Below are 15,770 nucleotides of genomic sequence, written 5' to 3' on the forward strand. Positions count from 1 at the left end.
TAGATAATATTTATAAAATTAAAAGTAGGGTATTTCAGTTACTTAAAAAGATATTTTGATAATTTAAATTTTTTGTTCTGGGGTTCTCATTTTTAATAATATATAATATAATAATACATATATGACTTTTAGTTACTAAAGCCAACGGTTGAATAAACTAAAAAAAAAATTAGTTACTTATTAAAAAGACATACTCCTGACATCTTAAAAATGATACTTCAAATCAAATTAGTTTTCTTCTTGTTAACAAATACTATTGTTAACAAACATATAATTAAATATATTTATATTTAAGGATTTTTATAAGTAGGATATTTATGGCAAAAAACATACCTGTTTAGCTCTCAAGACGAAAAGGAAGAATATTGGAGAAAAGTAAGGTTAAAGGAGGAAAAAAAGTATAAAATGGACTGCATTAAAAGGTATCTAAAGATAATCATGTACATAAAGTGTAACAGTGATAAGTTATAATTAAAAAAGTATATTATTTTTTTATGTACGTTGTCAATACATAGTACAAAAATCTTAGTTAAAATTGGATCGGAAGGAAAGATAAGATTCCAAATGTAAGTTTCTCAATAAAATTTTTGAAAAGAAAAATGAACCAAAATTCCATCAATTAATGTAATTACCGAGTTTGATGCCAATTGACGAAGACCCAATAGCAAATAACGTCCAGGACTTGAGGGGTGTCACATGGAAACAGAAAGGAATTTTTACATTCTTATGCCAGGAAACTTTATTACCCTCAATGTTTAAGGTTTGACTTAATTACACTTAGTATACTAAATTATTAATTCTATATTATAATTAATTAAGGGTATAATTAATTGTACATTATTTACTCTTTAATTAAAGGAATCTGCACGTTTCTCTCTCCTAACTCCTCAGTCCCACCCACATTTTACCCATACCCACGTTCTTTTACCATTTTCTATCTTCTGAAACTAAATTCTCCATCTAAATCCACAGAAAATTGAAGATTTTTAAACAGAACAGTATTCACAAACGTGAAGGCGAAATGTGCACTACGAATGTGAAACAAAAGCAACAGAAGCATAGGAACAACAAGCTTCGCGCAACAACATCATGATATTTCAGATTTGGGTTTTCAAATTAAAATCGCTACAAATCCACCATTGACAACCATTAAAAAGCTTTGAAACTTTAAATTCAAATTTGGGTTTTCAAAAATCATTATTTGTTTTGATTGGGTGTTGTTGTAAATAATTGGGAATATGTTTTGGAGTTTATATCTCTTTTTTGAGGGGTTTTGGTGAAGATTTAGACTTGGTTTTGGCTGAATTTCATGTTGAAACTCGAAAAAGAAGAAGAAGAAGAAGACATATTGCAGAAATTGTAGATAAATTGCAGTTACAGTTGGATTGATCAGAATTTGAACTAAATACATCTTCGCCGCCGTTGACGGTTTCCGACGAGGAAACTCCTCTGTTCTCTATTTCTCCATTCTCCATTTCTTATTTTTACTTCTGTTTTACTTTTTCTATTTCTAATTTGGGTTTCTTGATTTCGCACACTATATACAATTTGATACAGCAAAAATATGAAGTAGTTATAGTTAGATTGATCAGAATTTGAAATAAATAAAAGAGATTTTTACATCATGTGCCACATATATTTCAAATTTTATGAAAGTCTGATTTTACGGTTATATCTATAAAATTCTTACATTTATCTACAAATAAACTACACATCAGTTTTAGGATGTATAAAACAATATTATTTTCATAATTATCTACAAAATTACTACATTTATACTACAATTAAACTACAATCTATGTTGAAAAAATGTTGACTACAAAATTTTTCTCTTCATATACAAATAAACTACAAACCAGTTTAAGTATGTATAAAACAGTATTATTTGTAAGGGTATCTACATTTATACTACAATTAAACTACAATCTATGTTGAAAATCTACAAATTATCTACAAAATATCTACAAACTGGGTACATTGAATTTTAATATCCCAATTCTCATTCAATTGTAGCATAATTGGGATTTTTGACATAATTGCGTTTTTTCAGAAGATTTGTAGAAGTTTTAGTCGTTTTTTATTTGTGAAAACAGAAAATAAAGCATCTACAATCAAAATACAAATAATCTACAATTTATCTATAATTTCTGCAATATGTCTTCTTCTTCTTCTTCGAGTTTCAATCTGAAATTCAGTCAAAACCAAGTCTAATCTTCACCAAAACCCCTCAAAATTGAGATATAAACTCCAAACCATATTCTCAATTATTTTCAACAACACCCAATCCAAACAAATAATGATTTTTGAAAACCCAAATTTGAATTCAAAGCTTTCAAGCTTTTTAATGGCTGTCAATGGTGGATTTGTAGCGATTTTGATTTATGACGAGCTGAGATTTTGATTTGTAGCGATTGTGAGAAAGAAACGGAACAGAATTTGATTATAAATTGAAGATAAATGATTTCCGTGATATGATTTGATCTCCTTTCCGTTTCAAACTTAAAATTAATGTAGAATCAATCAATCCCAAGATTCTTTCCTCATTTTTCGCGCGTTATTAAGGGAAGATTCTGCCCTATTAATTCCTAATAAACGAATGGTACAAAAATTGTAGGAAAAATATGGACTAGGCGGGTAATTTAAATACTATGCACATATTTGATAATAAAATTTCATATATAGTATAGGAAGGAAAAAATCTCAAAGAGAAACAGAGTCGAGGGATGTGGGTACGAAAAGGCCGAGTCTTGTGCTACATGACATGCATACCTAAGCCAACGGTAGCAACGGTTGAAAACCATAGAAAATAGGAACGGTTAGTCACATTAGCAATATACAATCTGAAGGGTAACCTCTTCAAATAAATTTGTTAATTTTAATTATTTATTTAAATAAGTAAAGAATTTAGATTAATAAGAGGGATAATTTGGTAATTTAACTTTTTAGTTGTGGGCTTCCCACTTTTAATATAGTATATAGATAGATAGATAGATATAAATATAGATAGATTATATTGATGTAAAGATTATGGCGGTATTGCTATACCGAAAGCAAATTTATCAACTGAATGCAGCATTAAGTAATTCCAAATCTTATACTGGAATTATTTTTCTAATCACGATGGCCGAATGAACTCTTAGTTTAATTATAGGGTTAAATACACTAAGCACCTATAATATGACTCAGTTTCTGATACACTTTCTTTATTTTAAAATCTAACACTTATAATCCTTATACTATGATTAGTTTCTCGGCACGTGCGTTGCACGAGTATACCGAGTCATATTGTATACGATTTTATAAAATAATACCAAACAAAATAAAGATTTCAGTACATAATTATATACATAGACAAATAAAGTGCAAGTTTCTGTAAACGATTAATGTTGATCGTTGTATGATGACTTGTTTGTTGATCGTTGTATGATGACTTGTTTGTTGATACATAGATCCTTTATGAGGTATATTCATAATTAAGTATATTAAAATATATACTTTAAAATACAAATTAATAAATAACAGGTGTCTACGTATTTATTTTTATAAATTTTAAATTTTATTGATATTTTTATCTATTCCTTTTATTAAAAAAGAGTATAAATAATTTTTGAATTATATATCTTTCGAAACTCATGAGAAAGAAATGAACACAAACTACTTAAAAGTTTTAAATATATTTTCAAGATAAACTAATCAAATGCGTAAATAAATATTATGAACATAAAATTTTATCTTTTTTTTAAGTATAATAATAAATAAATACATAAAACTTTTTATTATATCTTTATACAAATAGCCGGTCATACCCATTGTTTATTTTTTCTAGCCATATATATAGATTGTACGTTGATTATACATAATTATACACTAGTTATTTTTAGTTTAAGTGGTTGAATGAGCGGCTATTTGAATCAATTATTCCTTTTTTTTATTGGCTACTATTGACCTAGTCGTAGGCCAGCTATAGTACGGCCCAAATTATATATGGGCTATATGTTCTCGTCTTGTGGCATTTGTAAACGGGCAAGCCCTTTCGGCACTTGACGCCAATAACAGACTCCAACTAAATGCCCAGTACGATGAAGAGAATGCGCTAATAAATTTTTCCATATCTTAAAACAAAACAATTATGATTAGGCTAATAAATGTTACTATTTCCTGTTCCAAGCAAATATTAGGCATAAAGTATTATCTTACTGTGAATTCACACGATTCATCAATGTTAAAAAGATAAAAACTAACATAGTAAGAAAACATATTAAAAGGTGTGTACATATCATACTTTTTTAACTTTAGAAGATTTTGAAAAGAAATCATAGTCAAATATAAATATTTTTGAGTTTAACTAATTCCCGCATGATAGTAGTTACATATACATTGGACAAGGGAGCATGTCCAAATGAAATTTAGGTAATGTACATTAATTCTTACTGTTCATATTTATGTTAAATAAAATGTGAAGTTCTAAGGCAAACTACCAGATATCTTCATCTTCCAACTTAAAGCTTCATCTTTATGTTCAATTTTAAAGCAAATGGGGAATGTGGAAATTTACGTGAAATGAATATTGAGAAAAAAAGAATTATTGGAAACGCGAGTTAGCTAGCACATTCCTGTATTATAATTAAAATTTGATTAAGTGATCCCATCAAATGGTATTAATGTCCATTTCTTTACTAAAGATTTACATCCAACTAGTGAGCTTCAAAAATAAGAAATATAAGATATGAACAACACCACCACCGCCGTACCACCACCGGAACCACCGGATATCAGCTCCATGCATCTTGTTCCACCTACATCTCCATCTCCAAATCCCAGCACTGCCAATGTTTCTACCCAATCCCTATCCTTCGCCCAAACCTTACTACTTAACAACCAATTCAACGCCTATCCAGATACATGTGACCAAACACACTCACTCATAGATTTCTCAGACAAATCCAATAATAACTTCAATCAAGACACCTTCATACCAATCACCTCAGCAGATAAATCCCACTTTTACTTGCAATGAAAATTCTCTGTCATTGTCAAAGTGTATGGCAGGAAGGTTGGGCACCAAACTCTTCGAACTAAACTCCAAGCATTATGAAAAACCATAGAGGATCTATTATTAATAGATTTAGGATGCGACTTTTACTTAATCAAGTTTCAAAAAGAAGAAAATATACTTAATGCTCTACACAATGGGCCCTAGTTCGTTCTCAATCATTTCCTATCCGTACGCAAATGGGAACCCAAATTTATAGCCTCCAACACCCAGCTCACATACACAACAATCTGGTTAAGATTGCCAGAACTGCCTACGGAGTTCTATGGCTTTGAAATACTCCAAAGAGTAGGGTAAAAGATTGGATCTTTATTCAAGGTGGATACATGCACGTCAGCCACCACTAGAGGACGTTATGCAAGAATATGCATAGAAGTTCCTTTAGAAATGCCCCTTAAATATGAGGGCCTTAATATGCTCTGCACACTATGTGGTCGTATTGGTCACACAAAACTCTTCTGCCCATCCTCCTCACCGTCTTCCATGACAACCAACACCCTAACAGCACATCCTACCACTACTACACCTCACACAGCTCTCACTAACCTCCAACCAAAACAACCACCTTCTACCACAAATTCTGACCTAGATATTGTCACCACCGAATGACAAACAATCACATTCCCATCCAAGAATAGATCAAAAGGGAAATCACCCCTACCACAACATGCATCATCAACCACCAAGACATACGCTAGCAGAGGATTCCCAGATATGACTTCTAACCCTACTCTCTCTCTCTCACGCGGCTAACCATGTCACAAATAATAAAAAATTATTAATTAACAAACTAAACCCTTCTAGTTGTAATACTAATTCTAAATTTTTTAATGAAACATCCTTTGATCTCCTAATGGATCCTAACCTCATGGACCAACCGGGCAGTTCATTAGGCCCAAATGACAAGGCCCTTGAAACTACACAGCCTGCACCCAAATCACATGCAAACCCAAATACAACACCACCGACCAAAATTCATGACTAATCTGTTGAAACCACTCCACATACCCCGCTCACCCTCTACGTGACAGATGTGCCTGACACTCTATCCAATCCCAACCCATGCATTACCACCTCACCCCTTTCTATAGGCTCTCAAGTAGAGGCCTATGTTATGGAACATAGCCTCTTCTCAATAACCCATACAACTCACATCAACCCGGCCCAATAACCCCTATTCCCACCCAAACAACTACACCAACGTCTGGTGTAGCCCAACACCCAATACAAGAAACCCACTCTAGCCCTTCACGCCACCGTAATTCGTACGAAATTACTGATACTTAGTTATCTATATCAAATCAACTGACTCACTTACCCTCTCATGCACAAGCACAACCAGTAATATCATCATTCACCCCTACTATCCCTATTACTACACACCACACCACACTATTTCCCAACCCACACAACTTCTCTATGAACATATCACAACTCAACTTTCATCACCGGAGAACCATCTCCTTCACAAACACCAACCTCCTCCAACATCCAGTTTTCCTCAACACCATCACCATGTCACCACCCAATGACTCCCCTCCCCAACCCACACCCATATACATAACTCAATACCCACTTATACAATTGTATCCACAGTCCTGGCTCGAGATGAGTTTACAAGACCATGCATTGACATTCACCATGAAAATCGACAGCCAGGATGTCATAGTTATGATCCCAAATCCAGCGAACATAGCACAAAAAGTCAGAGAAGGGATGTGTATGTGGCTGATGCTATACAACCAATTTCTCTAGGCCATTCACCCATCATCAGCTCTCAACCAATACCAACAAATGGCCATACCAATACCACCACCACTGCCAATGAATGCTCCCCCACCACCACCAGTCAACATACTAGAGTTACCCTTCTACCCACCCCAGCAACCACCTCAAGCCTTCATCCCCTGGATCCAACCCCGTACATCCATAGCTCCAATAATACTACTACCACATGCCCAGGCCTCACCATAGAAACCTCTCACCCCACCAACGAGTCAAGTGCAACCCCCTAGTCCACCTCCACACGAACTCGACAAAATAGCTCAATTGGAGGTGGCAGCCACCATGGTGGAGATACGGGAAACTCTCCCAATCCTATGCTATCTCAATGGAAACAAAACTTAGGTCGTAAAAGAACAGTACGAACAAAAGGTGATCATCACTTGTCCACTAGAACTCCTTAGTTCCTCACTAAACATTCGTCCAACAAGAAACCCAGAGGTGGACAAATTTGTCATAGTGCTAATCCCAGCACTGATGAACTGATCCTCCACGTTGGAGAGGGACACTCCAACCAACCCACTCACTAATCAATCCATGCAATTCGTCATTTCGAATTGTAGAGGAGCACATTCACCTGATTTCAAATGTAACTTCCACTCCATGCTCAACTATCACAAGCCTGCGTTGGTAGCACTGCTAGAAACTCACATGCAAGACCATGAGTCACTTAAACATGAGTTTGGTTTTTCACACTTGGCTAAGTCACTAGCTCAAGGAGCTTCTGGAGGTATTGCTTTACTGTGGAAGGCTGATGAATCCAAACTAGACCAAGTAGCTGCCACGAGCCAAGAAATTCACTCCATTGTCCAGGTACACCCCAACCCTAACCCTTAGTTATTATCTGTTATTTACGCAAAAAAATGATATTCATGCACGTACTGTTCCATGGGACAATCTTTGTATTTTACATCCCCAAATTAATTTACCTTGGTGAATTGACGGAGATTTTAATGAAATACTTAACTCAACAGAAAAAATTGGTGGTCTACATATTAATAACAGGAGGAGTGACAACTTCCCTGCTTATCTTAATCACTGTAATTTAATTGATTTAGGCTATATAGGTGGTAACTATACTTAGTCCAATAATAGGCATATCTCCCATCGTATCTTGGAAAGATTAGATAGATGTTTAGCAAATTACGAGTGGCTAAAAATTTTCCCTGAATCTTCAGTTCATCATCTTCCACGAACACATTCCGATCATAGCCCGTTACTACTAAATCTAAAAAAACACAAAGCGCTTAATGAAAAAATATTTCGTTTTGAAACAATGTAGACCCCCCACCCTCAATTCACTTCAATAATTACACATAATTGGGCTTTACATAAGCCCCTACTAACTGCCATTAAGGATTTTACCACTCATATTCAATAATGGAATAAAACTACCTTTGGGAACATTTTTCATAAGAAAAAAATTCTTCTCGCACGACTTCAAGGAATCCAAACCTCACCCAAATACATCAATAGCCAATTTTTACAACACATAGAAACTGACCTAATAGCTCAATACAATGACCTACTAAAACTAGAAGAGGATTTTTGGAAAATAAAGTCTAGAATAAGTTGGCTACAAGAAGGAGATGCCAATACCAAATTTTTTCACCTTACAACTTTAAAAAGACGTAGGCGTAACCGTATTACTACTCTTCAAAATTCAGTGGGCAACTGGATACTAGACCAACGCGACATCAACCATTATATAGAGGACATTACCATAATTTATTCACCACTAATCACACCCATAATACTCTTCCTCAATTCAAAGCTACACATGATACCATCACTTCTACTGACTATTCAAAACTTGATTCACCACTTACATCTTTAGAAATCACTAATGCACTAAAAACTTTCCAACCGTTTAAAGCCCCTGGACCGGATGAACTACATCCATATTTCTTCCAAACCTATTGACCTCGCGTCAATCACTCTGTAATTTCGTTTTGTAAGGAAATCTTTAACACACAACAATTACCCCCTGAAACAAATAAAACTTATCTATGCCTCATCCCCAAAACACAACAACCTACTCTCATCACCCAATATCGGCCCATAAGCCTTTGTAACACTATATATATAAGTTAATTACTAAAATTATTGTATTTTGTATCAAACCAAACTTATCCACTATCATCAGTCCAGAACAATCAGCTTTCTTACCTAACCGTAGGGCTTTTGATAATGTGCTTATTGTACAAGAAATTATGCACCACTTCAAGAAAAAAGAGGTGCCCATACTTCCTTTTTACTTAAATTGGACCTCGAAAAGTTTTTTGATAAATTAGAATGGGGATTCATCCACAAAACCCTCCATTACTTCAACTTTCACTCTACGTTGATAAAATTAATTATGTCTTGTATAACAACTTCCTCAATCTCCATCCTAATTAATGGACAAACCTCCTCCTTTTTCTCCCCTTCAAGAGGCATTCACCAAGGGAATCCCCTATCACCATACATATTCATACTATATATGAAAATGCTCTCACATAAAATACACATGGAAGTGAACTACCAACAATGGCAACCACTCAAATTATCCAGACAAGGCCCACCACTTTCTCACCTTTTATTTGCCGATGACATTATTATACTTTCAAAAAAACACTACAAAAAACATTAATACTATCATAGATACCCTAAACATTTTTACTCAAGTTTTAGGACTCACTATAAATTACAATAAATCCAAGATCTTCTTCTCAAAAAACAATTCCTTAATCGCTAAAGAAATAATGATTAATTCTTTTAACATGAAGGAAGGATCTAATTTTGGAAAATATTTAGGATATCCTATTTTCACGAAGAAACCTAAAACTTCTGACTTTCAATTCCTGCTTGATAACTTTAAGAATAGACTAGCCGGCTGGAAAACAAATTGCCTTACTATGGCAAGCAGGACCACTCTTATAAACGCAACCCTAAACTGCCTACCAAATCATGTAATGCAAATGATAAATCTCCCCACTCATATTACCTATAGGTTATAACGATATCACCGTAATTTTTTTTGGGGATCCACAACTCAAAAACGTAAACTTCATCTTATTAATTGGGAAACCATCCAACAACCAAAAACTAGTGGAGGCCTGGGAATACATAATCTAGCCGATAAAAATAAGCTTTACTAGGATCCTTAGCCTGGAGATTGTTTCAATCACTTCATTCCACTGGGCTTCAATTCTCCTTTCAAAATACTCACACACTACCACTTCTACTCATATTTCCTCCACTTGGAAAGCCATCAAACAAGGATGAGCCTCATGCCAATTTGGCATCCGCTGGCATGTTGTCAATGGAAATCACATCAAATTTTGGACAGAACCTTGGCTAGGAACCAACCTAATACTTAGAAACTTAATTGAAGGGCCTTTACCCTACAATGACTACTCCTCCACTCTAGCATCCTATATAGAAGGAAACGTTCTAAATATTCCTAAAATACCTTTTGAGCTCCCTCAAGATCTACATGACAAAATCCATAGTCAATATATCCCTACCATCACTAATCATCAATCACATGATCACATTTATTGGGGTCTCACACCTAACGGGCTTTTCACAGTTAAATCCCTCTATAGACAATTACATGCCAAATCAAACAACACCTCTTTCCAATGGTTATGGAACCTACAACTACCTCAAAAAATAAAACATTTCCTTTGGCTAATGTGCCATCATCGATTACCAACGACTAGTTATCTTTTACTATTCATGTTACCCAGAATTCATTGTACCGGTCTGCCAACTCACTGAAGAAACTATTGCACATCTATTTTTTGAATGCCACCAAGCACAAACAGTATGGCAACAACTAGGCATTCAGTATCTCAATAGAAATCTCAACACATTCCATGAACAAACTCACTTAAAACTTTCACGCTTCCTCCATTACAATAACCCTACTACAACTCCAACAAACTCTCCTACTATCATTCCTTATGCCTTATGGCACATATGGTAAAGTCGCAATCGCCTTGCTTTTGAAAACATCAATCATCCTCCAAATATTCAGCACGTCCTAGGACAAGCTGCTGAGTATTTCCACCTGGTTATTAATCATAATACACATACTCCCAAATCTACTTACATAGATGTTAAGTAGAATCCTCCTACAAATAGGTATTACAAATTAAATTCAGATGGTGCCTATAGTTTAACAAACCAAAAAAAGGGGTTTGGGGGTGTAATTAGAGATTCAACGGGCAAATGGTTACTCGGTTATACGGGTACAAGACCAATAGGAAATCATCAGTACATGGAACTCACTGGCGTACAAGAAGGTTTATGACTTGCTCTCCAACACAAACTCACACCATTGAAAGTTAATGTGGATTCCACTGAGGCAATTTCTCTACTCCGCTACATCAATCCACAATACTCATCATTAACGCATGAATACAGGTACCTACTACACCAGCTGGATAGACCATGGGTGATGCACACTTATAGGGAGCAAAATCAAGTAGCAGACATGCTCGCCAAATATGGGACCACATTAGCCTACAATGCCTCCACAGCTGTTTTTGTACAACCACCTCCTTTTGCAATGAAAGAATTCCTAGCATACCAACGGGGCACACTTCACAGACGCCCTCTATGTACCACTCTTCAAGTGGAACCCAGCTCTTTTTGTCTTGATAATTTGATGAACCCTTGTATGGATAATGTAGTACACGTTGGTGGGAGTGATCAAATACTTTTTTGTAATACTGCAACACCACCAACTTTTGCTCCTTGTAATATCACTTAATCTATAATATATGTCTCTTTGATTGACCAAAAAAAATGTCCATTTCTTTGGGATTGGGAGGTTCAAATCCCAGGAACACCGATAGCGAAAGCAAGTTCATCACCTTTCCCAGTTTGGGAATAGCCCTATCCAATTTCAGTAAAGGGATTAACTAAACTAAAAACTAGAGTCTAAACCGATTGAATTGGACAAGTTCATATAGCTAAGCTTAATTGTTTAAGATGATTCTTTGAAGGAGTTGTTTTCCATTAACATAATTAATGAGATCAGCATCATAGAATATTTTAAAAGGAAAAAAAAAACAGCATCTAGAAGACCTAATACACAAATTAAAATCCTCAAAATGTTTAGGCACGGAAATATGAACTTAATTAAAGACCAAATACTTGGAAGTTCACAATTTTGAGTGCTTTCTGTTTAATATGTAACATCATGTAAGATTAATTTAAAACCAAGTCCTTGACTTCCAAGAATGCCTTTTGTCTCTTCTCTAGGACTCTTTCCATAATTTGCATTGATATATTCGACATGTATTTACACCATTTTCTTGCTGGTTCTATCTCCCTTGTGCTCCCCTCTCTCTCTCTCTCTCCCTCTCCCTCAAAAATAATGTTGAAGAGATGTTTTAGTTGCTTTGGTAGTGAACAAAGACCACAGATCAGGTATCTACTCAACCTTGACATATTCGTATCTTCCTTACCTATGCTTAATTTACTTTTCTTTAATTCAGCCAAGTTGAAATTATAAGTAATTTATTTCTTTCTCGTGAATCCAGTGCTCAGAAGAACAGGGATTATCCATGGGATATTTACACACTAAAAGAGCTTGTTAACGCAACAAACAATTTCCATAATGATAACAAGATTGGTGAAGGAGGGTTTGGAAGTGTTTATTGGGGTCGAACTATTAAAGGCATCGAGGCAATCAACTCTATCTTTTCTACTTCCTCATTTATTTAATTTGGCACTTTTCTTTTCTAAAGTCAAACTATGCTTTCAAAAATTAGTTCCATTATTTGTTCTTGGACTGAAAATATCTTTTTTGTTTTTTTAATTGTTCAGATAGCAGTTAAAAGGTTAAAGGCGATGAGTGCAAAAGCAGAAATGGAGTTTGCAATAGAAGTTGAAATACTTGGAAGGGTGAGACATGAGAATTTATTAGGTTTAAGAGGATTTTATGCAGGCGAGGATGAAAGGCTTATAGTTTATGACTATATGCCTAATCACAGCTTGATCACCCATTTGCATGGCCAACTTGCTGCTGATTGTCTTCTGGATTGGCCTCGACGAATCAGAATTGCTATTGGATCTGCCGAGGGATTATGGTACGTACGTACATTCAATTCAATCATTCCTCTATTTGTGCGTGTCATCCTTCCCAAATGATAAATATAATATCAAGTTATGATCAATTGGAATTGGTCTCTGTATACTTCTGTTTGCCGCCCTCTTTTTTTTCTGATGAATTAAAGGCCACTTATTCTTCAACAAAGTTATTCCCAACTAGTACTCCCACCGGCCGTTTCAATTTATTTGAAGTAGTTTGCCTCAGCATAAAGTTTAACTTTTGAACTTGTGATCTAAAAACTTAAGAAGTATAGAAATATATCATTCTTTTTCGGAACGGATTAATAAGGAAAGTATGTCACATAAATTAAAAATGAAGCCGTTTCAATTTATTTGAAGTAGTTTGCCTCAGCATAAAGTTTAACTTTTGAACTTGTGATCTAAAAACTTAAGAAGTATAGAAATATATCATTCTTTTTTGGAACGGATTAATAAGGAAAGTATGTCACATAAATTAAAAATGAAGAAACAGTGTGTATGTGTTTATATATGGAATGGCCAGTAGCCTCTCATATTGTTTTTTTTTTTGTTTTATTTGTAGTTACTTGCACCATGAAGCAAATCCCCATATCATACACAGAGACATAAAGGCAAGCAATGTCCTCATAGATTCAAATTTCCAAGCAAAAGTCGCAGATTTTGGATTTGCTAAGTTGATACCTGATGGTGTTACTCATCTAACAACAAGGGTTAAAGGAACCCTAGGGTACTTAGCACCTGAATATGCCATGTGGGGAAAAGTCTCTGAGAGTTGTGATGTCTATAGCTTTGGAATACTACTTCTCGAGATAATTAGTGCTCGAAAACCTTTAGAGAAACTCCCTAATGGTGTTAAACGTGACATTGTGCAATGGGCACTTCCATATCTCCAAAAGGGTGACTTTAATCACATTGCTGACCCTAGGCTCAAAGGAAAGTTCAATCGTGAACAATTGAAAAATACAATCTTGATTGCAATGAAATGCACTGATGGAAATCCTGAAAATAGGCCAAGCATGTTAGAAGTTGTGGATTGGCTTAAGGGTGGGGTGGAAAAGAGGAAGAAAGAGATCAAAATAGAGAAGAATGATGTTGATGAAAACGAGAACGATGACTATGCTGATGATATTGAGACTGACTATGAAGATTATGCTAAGAAAAAAAGCAAGCCAAGGCTACCCATTTCGGAGTCGAATAAGAGGAAATAAATCTCCAACAATCTTGCAATTGTTCCGAATTATTGAACTGTATATTTTAGTGTGATGTATTTGTGCTTATTTATTATTGTTAGTTAATTGCCTCATTTGGTATTTTTCAGAGGTGAAAATCATTTATATCCCCAAGTTTACTTTAAAAATTAAACACATCCTCTAACTTTGAACAATAGTCATTCTCATCCTCATATTAAAGTTGATTTTTAAAAATATCTATTTTACCCTCTACAACGTTTATCTCTTCTTTTGATACTTTTTTGTTTTAAACTATGTTCTGAACTTACCTATAAAAAATAAATATTATTTATAAATAAAAAAGTGTGAGAAGTAGTAATTAAGCATAATGACATTCAATAATGAGAAAAATAAAAAGAATGCAATAAATAATTTGCCCGTATCAATAATTTTACTAATAGTTATCAAAACTCTATCTATTTTGTAAACTTGAGAATTAAAGAAAGTGAAAATTTTGTAAATTAGTCAATGCATGTAATAAAAAAGGATGAAAATATAGGTAAATTTTAACAAATTCCTAAAAACTATCTTTTTATACTTTACGTGAATTTTATTTTACAGTTTAGTATTAATTAGTATTAACAATCAAAACTCACAAATTTATATAGACATAGAGAATAATAAAAATAGTGGAACTTAAAATCACACGCACACCGACATACATTATATGCATTTTAATATATATAATATTAAAATAATAATAATAAATTAGCAATATATTTTGTAATAAATTCATAATATAACTATTTTATTTATAATGTTATTGAAAACTAAAAAAATATCTATGGTAAATAGACATTGCGGGAGCGAGGATAGAAGGATGAAAATGACTATTGTTCACAATTAGAAGGATTAGTTTGATTTTTAAAGTAAATTTGAGGGATTTAAATAAATTTCACCCATTTTTGAGGTAAGAGGAGGAGTCACTGATTTCCGTTAATTTTGTTTAGTTACGCTTAGAGTCGTCAATATGGGTTTGGCCCGTTGGGCTAGCCTAACCCAGCCCTGGGCTAGAATTTTTGGAGCCTGTTTAAAAACGAGGCTTTGAAGCCTGGTCCGAGTAAGCCCGTGGCCCGTGAGGCTTGACTGAGGTTGGCCGGCCCGTGGGCCTAATAAAATATTTATTTAAAATATATAAAAAATAAAAAGTATAATGCCTTTAGAGATGGAAAGTCAGAATTGGATCTTTACTAAGAGGAACCAAAACTTGATCTTGAGAAGTTTCAAAAGATGATGTTGTCATGTATTGGAAGGACCATTCTATCCCGATCTTTCAATGATGGTGCGTGATGTACTTAGCATTCTCATTACCATGTACCATCGGAATCAACATTTAGCATTGGTGGCGTGTTCTTACAAAGTACAGAAGTTGCATTTATTATGAAAATGTCCAAACACTTGTTACTACTCGAAATTGGATGCACAGATTTTCCCGAACTCAAACAGGTAATATTTTTTTCTATGAATTTAAATATTATTAATTTTTAAAATTTAATTATTTTTAATATTTAACTAATTAATATTGCGTATGAATTGTAGATGAAAGTGAAGATGTTAAGACAACCTTGTCACAAGCGGATTCAAATGTGTTTGATGAAGATGATGTGTTGGATATCTCA

General features: G+C 34.3%; 1 protein-coding gene across 1 annotated transcript; it reads left to right on the forward strand.

The window, feature by feature from the left end:
- The first annotated feature begins 12,063 nt into the window (after positions 1–12,063).
- On the forward strand, positions 12,064–14,312 carry LOC107776823 (PTI1-like tyrosine-protein kinase At3g15890). Its single transcript, XM_016596750.2, has 4 exons — positions 12,064–12,259; positions 12,373–12,517; positions 12,659–12,921; positions 13,485–14,312. The coding sequence occupies exons 1-4, from the start codon at positions 12,126–12,128 to the stop codon at positions 14,128–14,130; spliced, it is 1,188 nt and encodes a 395-aa protein (XP_016452236.1). The 5' UTR covers positions 12,064–12,125; the 3' UTR covers positions 14,131–14,312.
- Positions 14,313–15,770: the final 1,458 nt, after the last annotated feature.

This window comes from Nicotiana tabacum, chromosome 6, assembly GCF_000715075.1.
Source record: "Nicotiana tabacum cultivar K326 chromosome 6, ASM71507v2, whole genome shotgun sequence".
Taxonomy (NCBI): Eukaryota; Viridiplantae; Streptophyta; class Magnoliopsida; order Solanales; family Solanaceae; genus Nicotiana; species Nicotiana tabacum.

Bases quoted from the DNA above. Each gene is read 5' to 3' on its own strand.
- LOC107776823 (XM_016596750.2), top strand. From the start codon at position 12,126: ATGTATTTACACCATTTTCTTGCTGGTTCTATCTCCCTTGTGCTCCCC. The intron at 12,260-12,372 runs GTATCTACTCAA...TCGTGAATCCAG, and splicing joins GAACAAAGACCACAGATCAG to TGCTCAGAAGAACAGGGATT. The intron at 12,518-12,658 runs GCAATCAACTCT...TTAATTGTTCAG, and splicing joins GAACTATTAAAGGCATCGAG to ATAGCAGTTAAAAGGTTAAA.